The 19,524-nt window shown below is 44.0% G+C and overlaps 1 protein-coding gene across 1 annotated transcript in view; it reads left to right on the top strand.

Moving 5' to 3' along the window:
- Window positions 1–7,961, top strand: part of MYO18B (myosin XVIIIB) — a 361,792-nt gene extending 353,831 nt beyond the window's left edge. The window contains exons 43-44 of the mRNA XM_036737706.1: window positions 1–945; window positions 7,752–7,961. The exon at window positions 1–945 is cut by the window's left edge and continues 247 nt beyond it. Of these exons, the coding sequence (XP_036593601.1) occupies window positions 1–933 (933 nt within the window). The 3' untranslated portion in view covers window positions 934–945; window positions 7,752–7,961. The remainder of the gene's footprint in view (window positions 946–7,751) is intronic.
- The last annotated feature ends 11,563 nt before the right edge of the window (window positions 7,962–19,524 follow it).

Below are 19,524 nucleotides of genomic sequence, written 5' to 3'. Positions count from 1 at the left end.
GCCCTTTCTGAATTTATTGAAGGATTCCGGAGAAAACAGTCAGAGAAAGAGCAGGATGCATTAGGAGCAGAAGACTGGCCCACCTTACCCATCTATCAGACCACTGGCGCATCTTCTCTGCGGAGGTCTTTGGAGACAGTGAGACTCCCAGAAAAGTCATCTCTGGAAACTGAGGCAGAGAGTCCACGATCTGGGCTGCTGAGGTCCACCAGCCTCAAGTGTCTCTCCTCCGACAAATCTGACACTTCCCTTTCTTTGCCTGCTCCTCCAAAATCAATGTATAGGTCTTGTGATTCCCTCTTAGCGTCTGAGACCACAGAAGGCAGTTTCAGCAGGAGGCTGAGCTCACCAGTGGGAGACAGCCTGGGGAAGTTTGCCCAGTCTAAGTTGCGCATTCGGAGGCCATGCATTGATGCACCCCTAGAGGAAGTAGAGGACCCAGACCTGGGAAAAGAATCCCTGGTCTTTCAGAACCGAAGGTTCTCCAACCTGCTGAATGAGCCTTTGGAACCCGATTCTCTGGCTTGGAAGCTGCCGAGATATGAACAGAAACCCAGAGTGAGTTTTGATGACTATGTCCCAGCCATCCGAAAATCCAACTCTCCCATGAGAGCCAGGAGGGACAGAGGAGATGACCTGAAGCCTGGGACCAGTATGAATAAGAGCGAGACTTCTTCAGATTATCTGTTCTCAGGAAGTAGCAGTGCCTTCCGGGAAAACTTGGAACCCAAGGAGGACACAGGCCACCTATCTGACTCTTCATCATCTTCGAGCTCTGCGATGTCATACAGAAGCGCGGACAGCATCAAGAGCCGCCCAGGATCCCTAAAACGAGATGAGGAGAGTGATAGGAGATCCCGATATGGAACATCGATGGATGCTGAGAGGCAAGATGAGGTGGAGAGCATCATGAAGAAATATCTCCAGAAGTAGGGAATGGCGCAGGTAAAAGGCACCAACGCCAGCCTCGGAAAAGGGGGTTCAGAGAAGCAATGCTTCTCTCTTGGTCTTGTAGAAACCCAAATGGTGCCGTTGAATTTCATTTGCACCGTCAACATTTTTCTCTTGAGATAAATGTTTTTAGAGTTTTCCTATTTAAGATAGTTTAGTCTCATCCATAACTTGTCAAAAAGTTTTTGGCTAGGTAAAATTCATTTAAAAATAACTTCATAAGCAGGCGTTATGATAATAATATCATCTATATAGGGCTTTCAAGTTTGTGAAGTGCTTTATAAATACTAACTCATACACTAAAGTCCCATGAGTATCACAGACCTGAAAGCCAGACTTGCAGGATCCTAGATCTGGAGCTGGAAAAGACCTCAGAGGTCATCTCGTTCTACACCTTCATTTCATAGATGGGGAAATAGAGGCCCAGAGAGGTTGGGACTTACCTAGGGTCACACAGGTATTTAGTCTCAAGAGATGGGATTTGAACTCAGGTCCTGTTACTCCAAATCTAGTGCTCTTTCCACAACACCAGAATTCCTCTCTGAGCATCTTCCCCTCAGCATTTCCCCCAAATGGTCATCTGCCCTTTATTGGAAGACTTTAGTAATGGGAAACTCAATGTCTGTAGGAAAGACATCTTCATATGGAGCTGAAATTGTCCTATCTGATGCTTCCAGCTCCGAAACTGAGAAAAACAAATTTCATCCCTTCTGGCCCAAGGTATTTTCCTTCACACCCATGCACCTTCCTATGGCCTGAAAAACTTAGGTATCAAATATTCACCTTGGAGTGCCACAGAAGCCTGGCAACATCTTTTCAGGACGTAAGGCATAAACAAATCTTTCCTCTCTTTCCTCCTTTTTCTTAGATATCTTTGGCTATACCCAGATTAGATCTGAGTTGGATTCAGTGACCTGTAAGGTCCTTTTCATCTTGAAGACCTTATGGTGTGTGAAAGACTTTGAGTGGGTTGCTACCCCAGTCTGTTCTTTAGACTTACTCATCCATAAAAGGGTGGGGTTATATCCTTGGTTGGGTCACACATCTAGCCATGTTCCTGCTGTGATTAAAGGGAGGAAGAATTATCCTCTCCATCATCCCCATTTTCAAACCACCATCACAGTGCCTGAGGCTGGCATTATTAAGGACCTTTTGGATGCATGGGTATTTTAAGGAGCGGTAGTACCAGGAAAAGAAGGACACATCATCACTGATTGGTTTTTCTGATTAACCTTTTTAACATTTATTGCCTTCTCACAGTGGGGCAGGGCCCTTAGAGGACAATGGACAGGTTAGTTTTAATGGTGGGGAAGAGGAAGAGAAAGAGGTTAGAAGAATATTGGTCCTGCCTCCAGGCTGGGTCCATGGAGTAGAAGAAGGGAGGACAGTTGGGCTGGGAGGAGGTGGCAAGAGAGCTCTGGATTCTTGGAGGTAGAGAAAGTATGATGGTGGGACTGTGATAATAAGCTCCTCCCTCACCATTGTGAGCAGACCTTTACAATCTACAGAACACCTACTTACATTTACATTCATGTTGTCCCCCAGACCCTGTGAGGGAGGCAGGACAAGGAATAATTTCCAGGCATTTTACAGGTGAGGAAACTAAGACTCAATAGTTTTAATGACTTGCTCAAATCAAGTCCTGCCAAGGTCCTGCCAAGGCTTGGTTTAACTGCAGCTTGCTGCTTCTCGTGGGAAGACAAGAGTGATTCCTATTTTGTGGTCTTGCCTGGAATTAACCTTGCTCCTAGCATATTCTAGGGTATCACTGCCAGGAACCTGGAGTGGGGAGGACCAAAGCTGCTTGATGCCTCTCAGGGGACAGACATTAGAGAGGGAAATGGTTCTACAGGTTAGACTATTGTCCATTCCCATTCTTGTTCTCCCGCCCAGCCTCTTGGAGGTCAAGGGAAATAATCACTTCTTCTCTTGCTCCCTCCCCGCACTGAGCCAGGCTTCCCCCCACAGTTGGGAGGACACATCATAGCGAACTAGGTTCGAAGATCCCAATCCCGTGTGTACCTGAAATCTGATTTTAGGATGAAATGGAGTCCCAGAGAGGGAAAGTTCGGTAACACCCAGCTGCGTTAATGGCCGAGTCAGAAACAGAATGAGGTGTCCTTTCCTTTGAGGACCTGAGAGTGCCTTTAAAGGCTATTCCTAAACCTCTTTTGTCCAAATTAATAGTTCCATCTGAATTATGATCCATGGCATCTAAATTAGCCTGGGAGGAATTTCAAGTTGAGTTCTAGAATCCTGTGTGGCTATGCAGTCTTTTCCCTCTGAACTCCAGGAAGTGGAGCTGTGACCAAGTGAAGTCAGATGCCCAGAGGCCTGGGCCCCCACCCGTCAATATCCCCCCAGCTGGGCAAGAGCCTCCTTGCCTGGAAGGGCGGTTAGCTCCTCTCCTTCATGAAAAAGCCAAGTTAGCCCCTTCCAAAGCCTCCTTGCCTCCTCTGTGGCGAACGAAGACAAGCCATGTCCAAATGAATGAATGTGTCTCCACAGAAGCCTTTTTCCTGCTCTCAATTACCAGTAATGATCAGAGTTTCATTTACATGATGACGCTCCCAGGAGTTAGGGAGGGAGCCGCTTCGACGGCCATGGAGAGATGGCATGGCCCGGGAGGGACCAGTGTTTCCTTGGAGACTAGGTTGACATCTTGTGTTGGTCCCCCCCCCCACCTGTTTGTAAAAGCCAGGCCTTTGAGGGTAATTATCCTAATGAATTACCCGAATGAATTAAAAACTATTCCTATGTTTCATTTCCCTGGGCTAGGCCTGGAAATGGACAATGTGACTTTATTTCCATATGGCAAACATGTCCAAAGCAGATGTATTATTGGCTCATAAATACGTAACCACCACCACCACCCAACTCTGCTCTTAATACCTATGGACCTTAGGGAAGACCCTAACTTCTCTGGCCCTAAGTTTGCTCACATCTGTAGTGGGAAAATTTGATGAGGATTACAGATTTAGATTTTACAGATCATTTACTAATTTTACAGGTGAGGAAACTGAGAACCAGAGAAATTTAGAATTTGCCCAAGGTCACACAGGCAGTGTCATAGGCAGGATTTGATCCCACCACTCCTAACTCCAGAGCCAGTGCCCTGAAGACTCTTCAAGCTCTGACATCTTTAGTTCTAAGGCTTCTCCCAACTACTGGACATCCCCTGTTCTAAGGCCCCTCCCAGCCCTGACATTCCCTGTTCTAAGGCCCCTCCCAGCTCTGACATCCCTTGTTCTAAGGCCCCTCCTAGCTCTGACTTCCCTTGTTCTAAGGCTCCTCCCAGCCTTGATATCCCTTGTTCTAAGGCCCCTCACAGCCCTGACATTCCCTGTTCTAAGGCCCCTCCCAGCTCTGACATCCCTGTTCTAAGGCCCTTCTCCTAGCTCTGATATTACCCATTCTAAGGTCCCTTCTGAGATTCAGTCTGACACAGTGGATAAAGAACCAACATCAGTAATCAGAAGACCTGAGGTCAAGTCCTGTCTCTGAATCCTACTGGTCAGTTGATCCTAGACAAATCTGTTAACCTCTCCATTTTCCCTAACTGAAGAAAATCTGTGGATCTGCCATAGCAGAGGGAGTTTTTTCTATAGGAAATCCCTACATAGATGACATCACAGATTATAGACCAAAACAATTTTTTTTAAATTCCCCTTGGGCTCAGACATTCTATGAGTCTGATAAGTCACTAACTGCTTACTCTGAAATAATTGTCTATATTACCCCTCCAGGCATGTTTGCATTTTAAAACAAGATCTTGGGCCTCCCCAATACCTTCAGGCTGCAGAGAACAAATCCAAAATGGCAGCTTCTTCCTGTCTTCCTCCCCTTGTACCCAGAGCTGGGACTGGTCTGTCCTAAGCAGAGCTTCGAAATAGATGGCCAGACAGAACCACTCACTGCATGGTGGAAATGGAGTTTGGTTGGTGTCTTCCTTGGGCGCTTCAAGGCGATGGGGATAGGGTGGGAAGGTATTTTTGACTTGGAGGCATCTCCTCGGTTCTGCCCAATTGGACCATCTAGGTGACTATCTCCTCATCATGCTGGCCTTGCTTGCACATGTATACAGACAGATATAGACATAGACCCAGACATAGAAACCAACACATGTCGATTTTACCTTCCCATTCTGGGATGGAGAGAATGAGAGGCAGACATAATCTGTGTCCTTCTCCCACCTTGGCTTCTTGCTGACCTGGCTTTATGGGTATAAAGATAGCAATTGACACTCAATTCCAATTTGTAAGGTGTGGATGGGTATAGATAAGGCATTTTTTTCTAGCTGTAAGAGAGAGTAGAAGCTGGGGCAGAACCCATGAGACACAACCGTGATGACAGTAAAAAATCAAATTCTTCATGTTCTCTTAGAAATAAAAGATTGTCATAGACCATCAACTTTATTTTTTTTACAGTGGAGGAACTGAGGCCCAGAAAAGGGAAGGGACTTGGCCAAGGTGATATAGCCAGGTGTGAGATCTAGAAACATGGTCTCCTGACTCCTAAGGGTGAGACACATGAGAGGCAGGATGACTCAGGGGAAGAGCAGTGAAGATGGTCTCAGTGGACCCCTGTTTGAATCTTGGTTCTGTCCTTTGCTACCTGAGTGAGTGCTCAGGCAAATTGCTAAAACTGTCTGGTCCTTACTTTCCTGTTCTGTAAAATGAGGATGTAGGACCAGATGACCTTGGAGGTCTCTTCCATACAGATCTATGTAGAAGACCCCATGATGGCAATTATGCCAATTTCTATATTGCTTTTCAATTTTACCAAACCTGCTTCTCACCGGGCTGTGAAGTAGACATTGAAAGGATTATTGTCCCCATTTTACAGAAGAAGAAACTAAGGAGCAAGGTGAAGTCACATGCCCATCTTACAGCTATGAAAATATCCTATGGTGGGATTCAAACCCAGGTCTTTCTGATTTGTGGTATAACAGAAAGAACTCTCAACCCGCAGCACTGAACTCATAGTCCCAAGAGCTGAATTCAAATTCTCTGTCTGTTACTTACAAGCTGTATTAACTTGGGCAAATCACTATACCTTTCCAAGCCTCCGTTTTCTTTCTGAAAAATGGGCAGGTTTGACTGAATGGCTTCTGAGGTTACTTTTGAGGTTACTTATCTATGATATTATAATTCCACTTACTACTTAAGCATGTGTGGGCATTGGCGAATTCTTCGGTCTCAGTTTACTCATCCATAACATGAAGGGATTGGATCAGATGATCCTGGTTTTCAACCACTAATAATCAAATGGGTGTTAGGTGAAATCTGAAATAATTGAGGAAACAAAGGTTTGAGCATATCTATTCGTTAAGCTGTGCATGCAAATTGCATAACAAATCGGGACCAGGCCCCTCAGCTTGGTCCTGAACGCTGAATACAGGGAAGCAGGTTTTTATATATTAAAAGAAAGCAATTAACAGGATATAAACCAGGATTCAAGATTAGGTAATCTGATTCTAATTGGAGGAAATATTAGGGGCTTCATGAGCTGGGAAGGAGGGAGCAAACAGATGCAATTTCCTGAAATCAGAAAAAGAGGTGTCCTCTCCTCCCCACACACACTCCAAATGTCTGTATTCAATCAAGGGAACAAGGAAATGGTAACCCATTGACCAGTATGGGGCCACTTTTCAGATAAGACATATGTGTAGCTTGAAATGTACAATTGTGAGAAAACTCCTTGCATGAATCTTTGGATCTGATGGGATTTCTGGTCAGCATAACCCAGATCCTTAGTTAATGGTTTCTAAGCACCAGATTGGGATGGTCCAGCTTTTCAGACATGCAAGTGTAGGTTCAAATAATGAAATAAGATTTTTCTCACAATTCTCATAATTGAATAAAGTTTTCTCACAAGACAGAAATTGGACTAGATGCACAATTGAACAGAAAAATAACTCGGCTAGATCCAGAATTGAGTGACAAGATGGAATCAGTGTGGTTCATTCAGTCACTACAATTCTCACAGCACAGAAAGTATCATGGGGGAGGGTCAGCAAGTGGACAGGTGACTGGAATCTTCAGGGAAAGCTTCCCAAAGGAGGTAAGTTCTTGAATGATGAGGGAATCAATCAGCAGAAAGGAGTTGGAGATTTGCCCAGCCAACATTTGAGTGACCAATTGATTTCCCCCAGAGATGACTTTGGCTATCATTAGCATATGCCCAGTGCCAGATATAAAGGTGAGAGATGAAAAACTGTGTCCTTCCCCTCATCTAACTCAGTGGCATTATGTATCTAAACTGAGATGGTCACTCTTTCTGTGGCTCCCATTCAATTTTGAAACAGGTGAATGGTTCTCCTTGACTTCCTTTATCCCCTTTTCACAGAACCCAGAGCCCTGGAGTCCAAATCCAAGCTCTTTCCCCTGCACCCACACTGCCTCCCATGGCTCTTTTGGGCAATATGGTCTCCCTCCCTGCCCTCCTTCCTTCCTTTCTTCCTTCCTTCCTTCTTTCCTTCCTTCCTCATTTATTTAGTTCTTTCGATGGGTCACATATTGTGCTGGAGTACAAAGATAAAAACAAAAACTCCTTGCCCTCAGGGAGCTTACAGTCTAATAGAGGAAAACAATGTGTATACAGCAAAGCGACTGCAGAATATGGCAGAATAAATGCAGGGTAATTTCATGGGTGGGGAAAGCACTCACAAGTGGAGGTCTGAAGAAAGTGACACCTGAGCCATGTGTTGAAGAAAGCTACAAATTTAATGGACATCTTATTCCATAATTTCTTGCTTTAGATATCAGAGAGCTCTACTCACACCTGAATTTTCTTTCCAGCATCCAGAGTCTTGAGTTCCTGGAGAGCTTCTCCTGCTGTTCAGCTTTTCGAAGAGAAATACACAAGGGGCTCTGCATCTGCCTGTCTGCAGGCGATGCCACCGAAAAATTTCCCAATGGATTCTGACAAGCCTGAGGATTTATTTTGTAAGAGGTGCTGGGGTTTGGACAGTGATTTATACACAATAAAACCGAGGTGGCTTCTTTGAATGAGTGTGACCTCAGTCTTCTTGACCTCTGCTGTTGGTTAGAACAGGTGTGTCTATTTAGATGCAGGAGATGGGGGCTGATATCAAAAAGTCAAGGATCAGGATTTGTAATACTGTCTTTGGGTGGGTTTGATATCAAACTCACCTGTGGGAAAGAGGACTAGTTCTAACCCTTTTTAATCACTTGCATCTGGAACCTTTCTGGGAAATGGGGTTGGTTTTCAATGTGTCCATTACCTGCCAAGGACCCCTGGCCCTAAGAATTAGGTAGCAGTATTTGTTAGATAGAATCCAAATCATCATGTCCCTTATTGGATATGACAGGGTCTGATAATCAGGGTTTAGTTTTTCCTTACTCTCCTATAGACTCTCACCTACTTTGATGTTTACACATGTGGGTTGAGATCTTCATCTCACAGGTGAGAAAACGGAGGTCCAGTGAGTTAAAGAAATCTACCCAAGGTCACACAGGCAGAAGACAAGTCAGGATTTGAACCCAGATTATTTCAGCCAAGTCCATAGCTCTTTTCACTGCATCACACAAGGCATATCTATTCTAAAATTATAATATTAATTATGATGATCATGTCCTTTCTCTTTTCTATATTACTTAAATGTTTACAAAGTAATAACAATACTGTAACTGTGAGAGGTTAATAAAATAAATGGTATTCTCTCCAATTTACAGATAAGGAAACTGCAGTTCTCATATCCTCTAGGACGTACATTACTACCATTTATAAGAAACTTTAACATTTTCTCAGTATTTCTCATACATAATTGTGTAGTATGTATTCACATATATAAAATTGTATATATATAATTTGCATATATAGAATGATATGGGTATTTTTATCATATGTAGTATATAGACACACATATACATACATATTTACATGCATACATATATATGTGTACTTAATATGTCTTCACAGTGTGTGTGTGTATATGTACTTCACAATATGTGCATGTATATGTCCATGTGTGTATCTCTATGTGTATGCATGTATGTATGTATGTATGTCTTCACAATAAGTCTGGGAGATGGGTGCAGTGACCTGACCAGGGTTAATTTCATATGAAGTAAGTTTAAGAAACAGAAGTGAAGATGGTCTTCCAGATGCCAACTTCAACACTCTATCCACTATACCATGCTGCTTCCATAGATGGAAACAGAGCCTTGACTCTACATCAGATGACCTGGGTTCCAATCTTGCCTCTGAAAGTGGCTACCTGTGTGTTGTTGGACTCTTGGTTTCCTCATTAGTAAAATAAGGGGGTTGTACAAGATAGTCCCTGATATCTCTTCTAGTTATAGATTTATAATTGATATGATACGATATGATATGAAATAATTATAATGAGATGTGAGATACAATAAGATGGTAGGAAGAGTCAAACACCAGGCTACAGGCTCCTGGTGAGAACTAGTTTAGAAAGCAATTGGGAAATATCTAACAAAATATATAAAAATACAGTAGAACCCAGATAAGGTTAATATGAGGTTTTCTATGTCAATATTAAGCCCATGGGAATCCTCATGCATAGTTTAATGGCCCTCATTTCTATTGGAGTTAGACACCAGTGGTGTAGTAGACAGAGATCTGGACTCAGGAAGACCTGGGTTCAAATCCCATCTTTGGAGCCCCCTGGCTGTGTGACCCTGGACAAGGCTCTCTCAGAGTCTAAGTTTCAGGGAAGGGGCTGTCCTGCCTTGGTAGAGAGCTTGTTTAGCCAAGAGTTCATGCACCACTGAAATCCCTCTGGTCCTTCTCCCTCTCCTACAGTAGAAGATGGCACAGGTGTGTTCAAATGGATCTGATACCTCATCCCTTTGGGAGTTCCCTTCAGCTATATCACCTGCAACCCATCCAGGCCTGCCCATTCATCCAATGAGACCTTTGCCAGGTCCTCCCATAAGTTCACTCAGAAGATCTTCTTTCTTTATTTTCTCCTGATATCTCAAAGATACTTATGGAGCATTCCCACCTGCTGCCCACCTGCTACCTCCCCCCATCCCTGCCATAAAGACCAGCTTATCTTCTCTCCCTCCACCTCTCTGATGCCATCTTTTAATCTTCTTATTCTTCAAAGGTTCAAAGTCACAGCCCACTCACACCCACCAGGAGCCTCCCTATTGCCCTGGGCATGCATGATATTCATTTTCCATTCTTCAGAGAATGTTATGCACCATGTGTCATAGCAACAAGATAAGCTAGGATACAGAAAAAGATAAGATGAGGGTCTGGGTCTATGATTTTGTTGGTATAAGGGATTCCCAGGTGAGGAAACTCCTTCTACTAATGTAGGTCATCACATTCTCTGCAACTTTTTCTTCTTCTTTGTGCTTCATTTTTGAAGATGACCAATGACATCATTGACTTGCAAGTGAATTGGATTTAAGTGTACTGAGAAGTCACACAACTAGTGTGTGTCAAAGGTGGGATTTGAACTGAGATCTTCCTGGTGCCAATCTGGCTCCCTACCCAGTACTCCATGCTGCTTTTTGAAAGCGTGTGCATATTTAATAATAATAGCTGACATTCATAAAGCATCCACTATGTGCCAGCACTGTGCTAAGCATTTGAGGTTAACATTGCCAGAGAGCAGCTGTTTACAGAGTTCTAGGAGTAATTGTGAGGGGCTACATTTCTAGTGCTATTGCTCACAGACTCCCACAGTGTGCTTCCTGTTACTAATTAGTCAGTCAGACTTAATTAGCTGTTATAAAAGGAATTTATTAAGGTGGCATAGTTGGTGGAAAATCACTCACCTGATAAGTCTGGGGTGTACTCTCACAAATACACCCAAAATCCATGGAGAGAGAGGGCACCAACTTACATTACTAAGGCGATGAGGTCCAGGGGTAGAGAACACAAATGGTATTATGGGATGGGCTGGGAGGGGAATTGGAGGGGAGGGGAATAAGAGGAGAGGAGATGGGAAAGAATTGAAAGGGAGGGGAGAGAAGGGGATTGGAGGGTATGGGAAGAGAGGGGAGGGAGGGAAGGAGAGGGGAATGGAAGGGAGAACTCCTCCCTACAAAGAACAATTCCTTCTTAGAGTCCTTAGCTCCCAGAGTAGCTCTTCCACCCACCTAGCCTTAATCACTGAATGGGTGTTGCCTCAGTAAAACTGAGAGCTGTTAAAGACCTTAGCTTAAAAAGGCCAAGGTTTCCCACTGCATCCAGGGACACCTCCAATTGTCCTGGTCTATATCTCACCACTGGACCCAGATGACTCTGTAGGAGAAAAGGAGGCTGGTGACTGTACAGCCCTCCCTCACTTAAATCCAATTCACTTTCATGTTATGGCATCACCTCCCTGACAAACAACAGCTCTTCTACCCATTGTATCTTGGGTCATGGCCAGTCATCTTGACCCTTGTCCTGCTGCTGGACTTTGATGATTCTGGAGGACAGAGTGAAGCCAATGGACTCAACTCTGCTTCACCTAAATCCAACTTATGATGTCATTGGTCTTCTTCAAGACTGAAGGACCAGCACCACCACCACCAAGAAGAAGCTCTTCCACAGCTAGATGGATTTCACTGCTTTTCTGAGGCACCATACCAGTTATTTCATCTGCAACTGCAGAGGTGGAATTTGAACCTCTCACCCAATCACACAATGTTTCCTATGTGGCATTATGTGCTCTTCATCCAACAGCCAAAAGGCAACTCATTGGTGGGACTTGGAATTAGGAAGATCTGAGTTTGAATCCTTTCTCAGACAGTTGTTGTGTGATCCTACGCAAGTCACTTAGCACATCTTCCTCAGTTTCCTCATCTGTAAAATGAAGATAATAATAATAGGATAGTGGTGAAGATCCAATGAGTCATTATATATGGGGCTTTGCCAACCTGAAGGTGCTGTATAAATGCTAGTTTTCATCCTGATGGTGATAAATGTAAAAGTCTTATGACACTTTCATATTCATTAAGCACTTTCTATACATTGGGATGAGGTTTTAGGAAAAAGCTTTAATACCTAACTTGTTCTGTCGATTGACTGATTCAATTAAAGTGTCTGTGCCTTCAGTGATTACATTAATTGGTGGTGCTTGGAAACTCCCACACTTCCGTTTGTGTTCTCACTGTGTACATATGTGCATAGAACATGCATACACATTGCATAATCTGACTCATAAGCATCTATTAATTAATTGCTTACTTATGCTCGATGATGGGGATACAAAGAAAAGTGTAATAATCCCTGCTCTCAAGGACTTTGTATGGTATCACCAATTTTCATCCAGGTTTTGTCATGTCTGCCCGTGTTTTGTGGACACATGAGTGTCCGCAGGCCTCCACAGTCACCCAGACAACACATCTGCCCACCTGCCCACCCTGATGCTCACAGAGGCCTCCAGATCCTGAGCATAGAGCTTAAACAGAAAACACCTGGAGAAAGCCTGGGAAAATAACTGCATTCAGTATCCACACAAAGAAGTCAGAAAAATACCAATTCCCCTCCCGATTCACTTGGCAGGGGTGTTCTGAGGAGGGGGAGCTGCTGCCATCTGTCTGTCTTTCTTCCTGGCTTTGTGAATGAGAGAGGGCAACAGAGCCTGGCACTGATAATATGCCAGCTGTGGACCCATGCCCAGGTAAAAGCTGGAACAAAATCCCTGGTTCAGCCCTTGGAAGACAGGTGCCCAGCTGGGCTGGGAGGGAGGCGGGCAGATGGCTGTGAATGGAGCTGAGAACCACCCACTGCAAGAAAGCAGGGGAGGTGTTGGCAGAAGAAGGAGCAAGGCGTGCTAAAGGACGCTACTCTCTAGGGGTCTCCAGACCCTCTCTGGCTTGTGGCTTCCTCACATACATCTTCATCTCCCTCCTTGACTTTGCCCTGGTTTTCCTCCATGACTGGAATGCTCTCCTTCCCCACCTCCCCTAAAAGCAACTCCTAGTATTTGCACCTTCAGTTCAAGGAGATAAGAAACCTTTCCTTATCTTCTCAATTGTTAGTTCTTCTCCCCAAATCACCATGTGTACTTTGTATATAGCTTGTATCCTCTCCTCTCCCCTCTCCTCCTCTCCTCTCCCCTCCCTTCCTCTTCTCTCCTCCGCCCTTCTCTCCTCTCTTCTCTTCTCTCCTCCTCTACTCTCTCCTCCTCTCCTCTCCTCTCTTCTCTTCTCCTCTTCTCCCCTCCCCTTTCTTTTCCTCTCCTTTCCTCTCCTCCCCTCTCCTCTCTTCTCTCCCCCTCTCCTTTCCCCTCCCCTCCTCTCCCCTCCTCTCTTCTCCTCTTGTCTCCCTCCTCTCCTCTCTCCTCCCCTTTTTCCCCTCCTCTCTTCTTCTCTCCTTTCCTCTTCTCTCCTCTCCTCTCTTCTCTCCCCCTCTCCTCTCCCTTCCCCTCCTCCCCCTCCCCTCCTCTCCTCTCTTTTCCTCCCTTCCTCCCCTCTTCTATTCTCCTCTCCCCTTCCCTCTCCTCTCTTCTCCTCCCCTCCCCTCTCTCCTCTTCCATTCTCCTCTCCTCTTCCCTCTCTTCTCCACTCCTTACCTTCCCTCCTCTTCTTCCTTCTCCTCTTACCTCCTCTTCCTTTCTATTCTTTCTTTCTTTTTCTTTTGTGTATTCCCAATGCCAAGTTCAAGGTCTTGTACATAGTAGGGCTTAATAAATGCTTGTTGAATTGAACTGAAGAAATCTAGTCAAGCTACCTGGACTAAGTCCTATCTCAGTCATGAAATCACTATATCATCTTGGATAAGTCCCTCTCCCTTCTGGGCCTCAGTTTCCCCATTTGTAAAATGAGGGGATTAAGCTGAATGGTCTTTGAGATCCCTTCTACATCTATGATCCTACAATCTGTAAATTGGGGAAGGGCAATAATCCCTGTTTATTGATCCCACAGAGTTGTTTTGAGATAAATGAGACAATGAATCAGGGAATCGCCATTGAAGTATATTTGAGGGGATTTTTCTTTTGTTTATAACTTAAAAGCAGGCTTCTAGAATTATCAACTGAGGACATTTTTTGCTGTGTTTTGTTTTATTGTTTTATTCCCCCTCATACACACTCCCAGCTGAAATGGGGGCCTCTTTTCAATTCCCCTCATGCCATTGTGCCTGGTTCTGGCCTCTGAAAATGATAATTATAATAAACAATTATATAATGTTTTAAGGTTTGCAAAATGTTTTATATATGTTATCTCATTTGAGCCTCACAAAACTCTAGGAGATAGGTGTTAGTAGCCCCATTTTACAGATGAAGAAACTGAGATAGAGGTTAAGTGACTTGCCCAGGTAGCACGTATCTAAGGCCAAATTTGAACTGAGATCATCCTACAGCAGAGGTGGGGAAGCTGCTGCAGGTTACCCACCTCTGTCCAATACTCTACCACCTAGCAGCCTAGGACAAAAGTGATCATTTGTCTCTATGGCAGCCCTTCAAATATTCAAAGACAGATGTCAGGTTCCCACTCAAGTGTTCTCGAAATATCACAAAGTGTTTTAAGTGCTCACTGAAGGGCCCACACAGAGCCACCGGGAATAAATACGGAGACAAAGGATGAGAGGGTCCCTGTGCTCAAGGAGCTCCCATTCTCCTGGGGGAGAGGGAGGATAAACAAGACAAACCCAAATCAAATGGGTGTAATATGAGGCAGGCAGAGAGGAGGGTAAAGAGGAGATCAGACCAAAGTCTAAGGACATCTCCGGAGGAAAGAGCGGCAATGTCTGGTGGGTCAAAGAAGGCTCCTTGGAGGATGGATCGCCTCATCTGAGCCTTGATGGAAGGCAGGGGTGAGATGAGAAGGGAAGATGGCCAAATGCGTGGCCAGGTTTGTGCTCATAGAGGTGGGAGGTGCCCTATCATGTTGGGGTCACACCAGCTTACCCAAGGCGGTATAACTTATACATGGAAGAACTAAGAGTCAAATCCAAGTCTTCTGACTCTCCAAAGCAGTCTACTTTCTACCAGTATATACTCCTACAAATGGGAATGGATGCAGGTGGGCATGTGGTATGACTCCCACGAGTCCTAAATCTGTGGATCCAGCCCTATTCTCTCTCCTTCCTTCTATACTATACCCCTACCTGGATGTCCTAGAGGCATCCCACACTCAACGTATCCTAAATAGAACTCACTATTCTTTCTCTCTAAACCTTCCCCTCATCACTTTTCCCTTTCCACTCAGTCAGATTTGCAACCTTCAAGCCATCCTTGACACATTGATCTCTATCACTCCCCACATCCCATCACTTACCAAGGCTTGTTGGTTTTTGTCCCCATAACATCTCTCACACTTGTCTTTTTTCGACTCACATAGAGACCACCCTAGTCCAGGCCCTGAGCACCTGTAGTATTAATGTGATGGAAGATCTTCTCCACCCATTCAGTAGGTCTCAGATGGAAAAGCTTGATTATATCTTTGTAAGTAATTACTAGGTGCTAAGCTGATGTGGGCATGAAGTTCTCAGGACCCTAAGGGGAGTTGTTAAGACCAGAGTCAATGGTATGTGCACTGAATTCTAGTCAATCATGAATTCAGCCAATCAGAGACCTGGGTTCTAGCCAATCAGATGCCAGATAGGACTATATAAAAGGAGAGTGCAAAATCGAAAAAGAGCGGAATTGAAGGGAAGCAGAATTGAAGAGAAGAGAACTGAGAGCAGCAGAACTGAGAGGAAGACATTGAGGCAGCAGTTATCAAGAGGGTGCTGAAGACCAGACATCGAGAGAACCAGTGTCCAAAGAGCTGCAGAAGAGAGTGCTGAGCAGAGGGTTAGGATTCGTGAGTGATTGTTTTCAGAAAGGCCCTAGCAGGGGGGAAGGTTGCAGGATAACTTGGTTCCTTGCTATAATACTGTGTTATATTTTCCTTGTTACTATGTAGGCTTACTGGTTTTGCGGTATAATTGCTACTACATCAAGTTGGAGGTATTGGTTCTGCCTTCAACATAGAGAATTTTTCATACTTTGTGATTCTGAACCATTCAGGCATGTTCATGGTCATCCTCGAAGTTATGAATCTTGTCTTATTGATATATCACTTCTCACTGAACTAGTATTTTAGCCCCTAAGGCTGGACTGCTTCTGCATCTCTAGTCCATCACTCACATAGCTGCCAAATTGATATTCCTAAAAGCACAAGTTTGACCATTTCCCCCTCCCCCCTGAAGAAGCATCAATGGGTCCCTATTTCTACTATTATAAAAAAAAATAAACTCCTCTGTTGGGCATTTAAACTCTCTCATGATGTGGTCCCGACCTATCTTTCTAAACACTTCACATTATTCTTTTTCATGCATTCATTCTACAATCCAGTTTTAAACTGTTTCATTTGCTGTTCCCTGGGCATGGCATCCTGCTTTGAGGTCTTTGTCCAGGCTGTGCCCCATGCCTTCCTGTTCCCCTCTACCTCTTGGAATGCCAGGTGCTACAGGAAGCTTTTCCTGATCCTTCAGTTGTTAGGTTTTGGTCTTTGTTTTTCCTAAACTATTTACTGTGTGCCTACCTGTTATTTCTCCCAGTAGACTAAAAAGCGTGTTGGTTCAATGGATAGAGTAATAGGCTTGAAGTCAGAGTTGTTGTAGTTGTTGTTGAGTCATTTCAGTCATGTCTGACTCTCCATGGCCCCATTTGGGGTTTTCTTGGCAAAGATACTGGAGCAGTTTGCCATTTCCTTCTCCAGCTCATTTTACCGATCAGGAAACTGAGGTAAATAGAGCTAAGTGACTTGCTCAGGATCTTGCATCTAGGAAGTGTTGAAAGCCAAATTTGAACTCATGCAGGTGAGTTCCTGATTCCAAGCCCAGTGCTCTGTGTACTGTACCAAAGACTTGTGTTCAAATCCAGTCTCAGACACTTATCAGCTGCAGTCACTTAACCTCTTCACAAATCCATTTGCATTCATTCCTTTCACCTACAGCAATGACTTATGACCAGAGCACTAAGGGCCTTGGTTTCCCCAAATGTGAGTTGGACTAGGTGATCTCAGAAATCCTTCCAGTTTTATATTAAACATCTACTATATTCTAGGCAAAGCGCTAGATACTAGTTGAAAAATGAGGCAGGGAGCGGCGCATGACAAAGCACAGAGTGCTAGGCCGGGAGATGAAGGAGGAAGTGAGGCTGGTGACCTTGCAGAGCCCTCTGTCACTCAAATCAAAGTCAACTGCATGTCATGTCATCATCTCCCTGATGTCATGGGTCTCTTCAAGAATGAAGGAGAAACACAACAAGGCCAGGAGATGAGGAGCTCTGTGAGCTGTGTGACTGGGCAAGTCATTTACCCTCTGTTTTCCTCAATCTCCTCAACTGTAAAATGGAGATGTAAATAGTGCCTGCCTGCCAGGGTTTTTGTGAGGATTAAACGAGGAACTGTAAAGTGTTTAGCACAGAGCCTGACACGTAGTAGGACCTATGTACATGCTGGTTGTTGTTATTGTTGTTAGCCAAATGCTGGAGAAGATGCAAACACGAAAGTGACGTCGTCCTTTCCCTCGGAGGTCTTACAGATAACAAAATATGTACATGAATAAATATAATTTGGCATGTGGTAAGTGCATTGGAGTGTGACAAAGTGCTTTGGGATCATAGAATGTCAGAGCTGGGAGGGGCCTTAGAACAGGGAATGTCAGAGCTGGGAGGGGCCTTAGAACAGGGGACATCAGAGCTAGGAGGGGTCTTAGAATAGAGAATGTCAGAGCTGAGAGGGACCTGAGAACAGAGAAGAGCTCTTAGAACACTAAAACTGGATCCCAGACGGAAGTGACTTTCTCAGGTCACACAGCCAGCGTCTGAGGCCAGATTTAAATTCGGGTCTTACAGACTCCAGTCTCAGAACTCCATCCACTATGACCTTGCTAGAGAAGGCAACAGGCAAAGAATTACACATGGAAACTATATGCCAAGTCAATGAGAAGCAATCCTATGACTGGGACCAGGTAAGAGAAATGTGACCCTGGGATTGAGAGTGTGACCTTGGTTTCATCAGTACTGTGCTCTGACTCATTGAACTAGCTGGGTGCAGACCAGAGATTCTTAGGGACAGAAGGAACCATGAGGAAGTTATCACAACCCAGGTCATTTATAGGGAGATGTCATAGTCAAACAGGTGTCTGGATGAGCGATGGCCCCATACAAGGAGTCATGCATGAAGGGCTCCATAGAAGTAAGTGGCTAGATCTTCAGGTGTCCAGACAATCAATCAATTAGAAGCATTTATTAAACACTTATTCTGTGCCAGGCAATGCACTAGTTTGTAGAGATATGAAGACAAGATACAAGATCAAAACTGTCCCTGACCTCAAGGAGATCTCATTCGGTCAGAGGAGACAGCATATATATATATATATGTGACATTTACAAAACACATACAAAACAGATTTGAGGCAATAGACTTAAGCACCTACTATGTTTCAGGAAGTATGTGAAATGCTAGAATTACAAAGAAAGGCAAAAAAAAATCTCCCTGTCCTTAAAAAGCTCCCAGTCTAATGATGGAAACAATGCAAATCATTATGGACAAACAAGGTACATATACAGGGTAAATGGCAGATAAATTCCCTTCAAAGGAAAGGCATTAAGATTAAAGAAGACTTGGAAAAGATTCTTGCAGAATGTAGAATTTTAGTGGAGACTTGAAAGAAGCCGAGGAATCCAGGAAGGGGAATTGATGGGGGAGAATATTCAGGAATGTGGGTCAGCCAGTGAAAAACCATGGAGTTGGTCCACGTAGTGTAGTTAGTGTGTGAGAAAAGCAAAAAGATTGATGTTTCTGGGAGAGAGAGTATATTAAGAATGCGGGACAGCCAGCCCAAAGGTGCTGAAATGGGGGAAGGAACGTCATAGGTGAAGAACAGTAATTGGGCCATTAATAGCTACCGTCTGTATAGCACTTTAAGTCTTACAAAGCAATATATATATATATATATATATATACATATATATATATATTACATGATCTAATTTGAACCTCACAACAACCTTATTATTGTTATTTCTATTTTTACAGATGTGGAAACTGAGTCTTAGAAAGCAAATTGACCAGAGTGACTTGAATAGTGTCTAAGAGAGGCTGGATTTGAACTCAGATTTTCCCAACCCCAGATTTGCTACACTGCTTTTCTAGACGTTTGCTCATGCTCCCTAGCTGGGTTATAGGAAGCCTGTCATCCCTCTTTCTGAAAGAGTTCTGCCCTGTTACTACTCAATGCATTTAATCAATCTACTAGTAATTCTTCATCAAGTCCCTACTTTGTATAGAAGACCTGAAATTGGGGTCCAAGAACCTGGCTTTAAACCCCAGCTCTTCTGTATTATCTGTGTGGTCTTAGACAAGTCACTGTCTTTCCTAGGCCCTCAAGTTTCCTCATCTGAAAAAGGAAGGGGTTGGAATAGATAGCATCCAAGAACCTTTCCATCTCTGAATTTTTGATCCTCTGACAGAGAGAAAGCAAAGACTGAATTTTAGAACATCTATCTATCCATCTATCTATCTCTCTCTATCCACACACACACACACACACATACACATATATATATATGTATATACATACACACATGCACGCACACATACACACATATGCTACACATATACACATACATACTGGACCGGT

Source organism: Trichosurus vulpecula, chromosome 1 (genome assembly GCF_011100635.1).
Source record: "Trichosurus vulpecula isolate mTriVul1 chromosome 1, mTriVul1.pri, whole genome shotgun sequence".
NCBI lineage: Eukaryota > Metazoa > Chordata > Mammalia > Diprotodontia > Phalangeridae > Trichosurus > Trichosurus vulpecula.
Note: the sequence above shows the minus strand (reverse complement) of the source record. Positions and strands in the feature narration are given on the sequence as shown.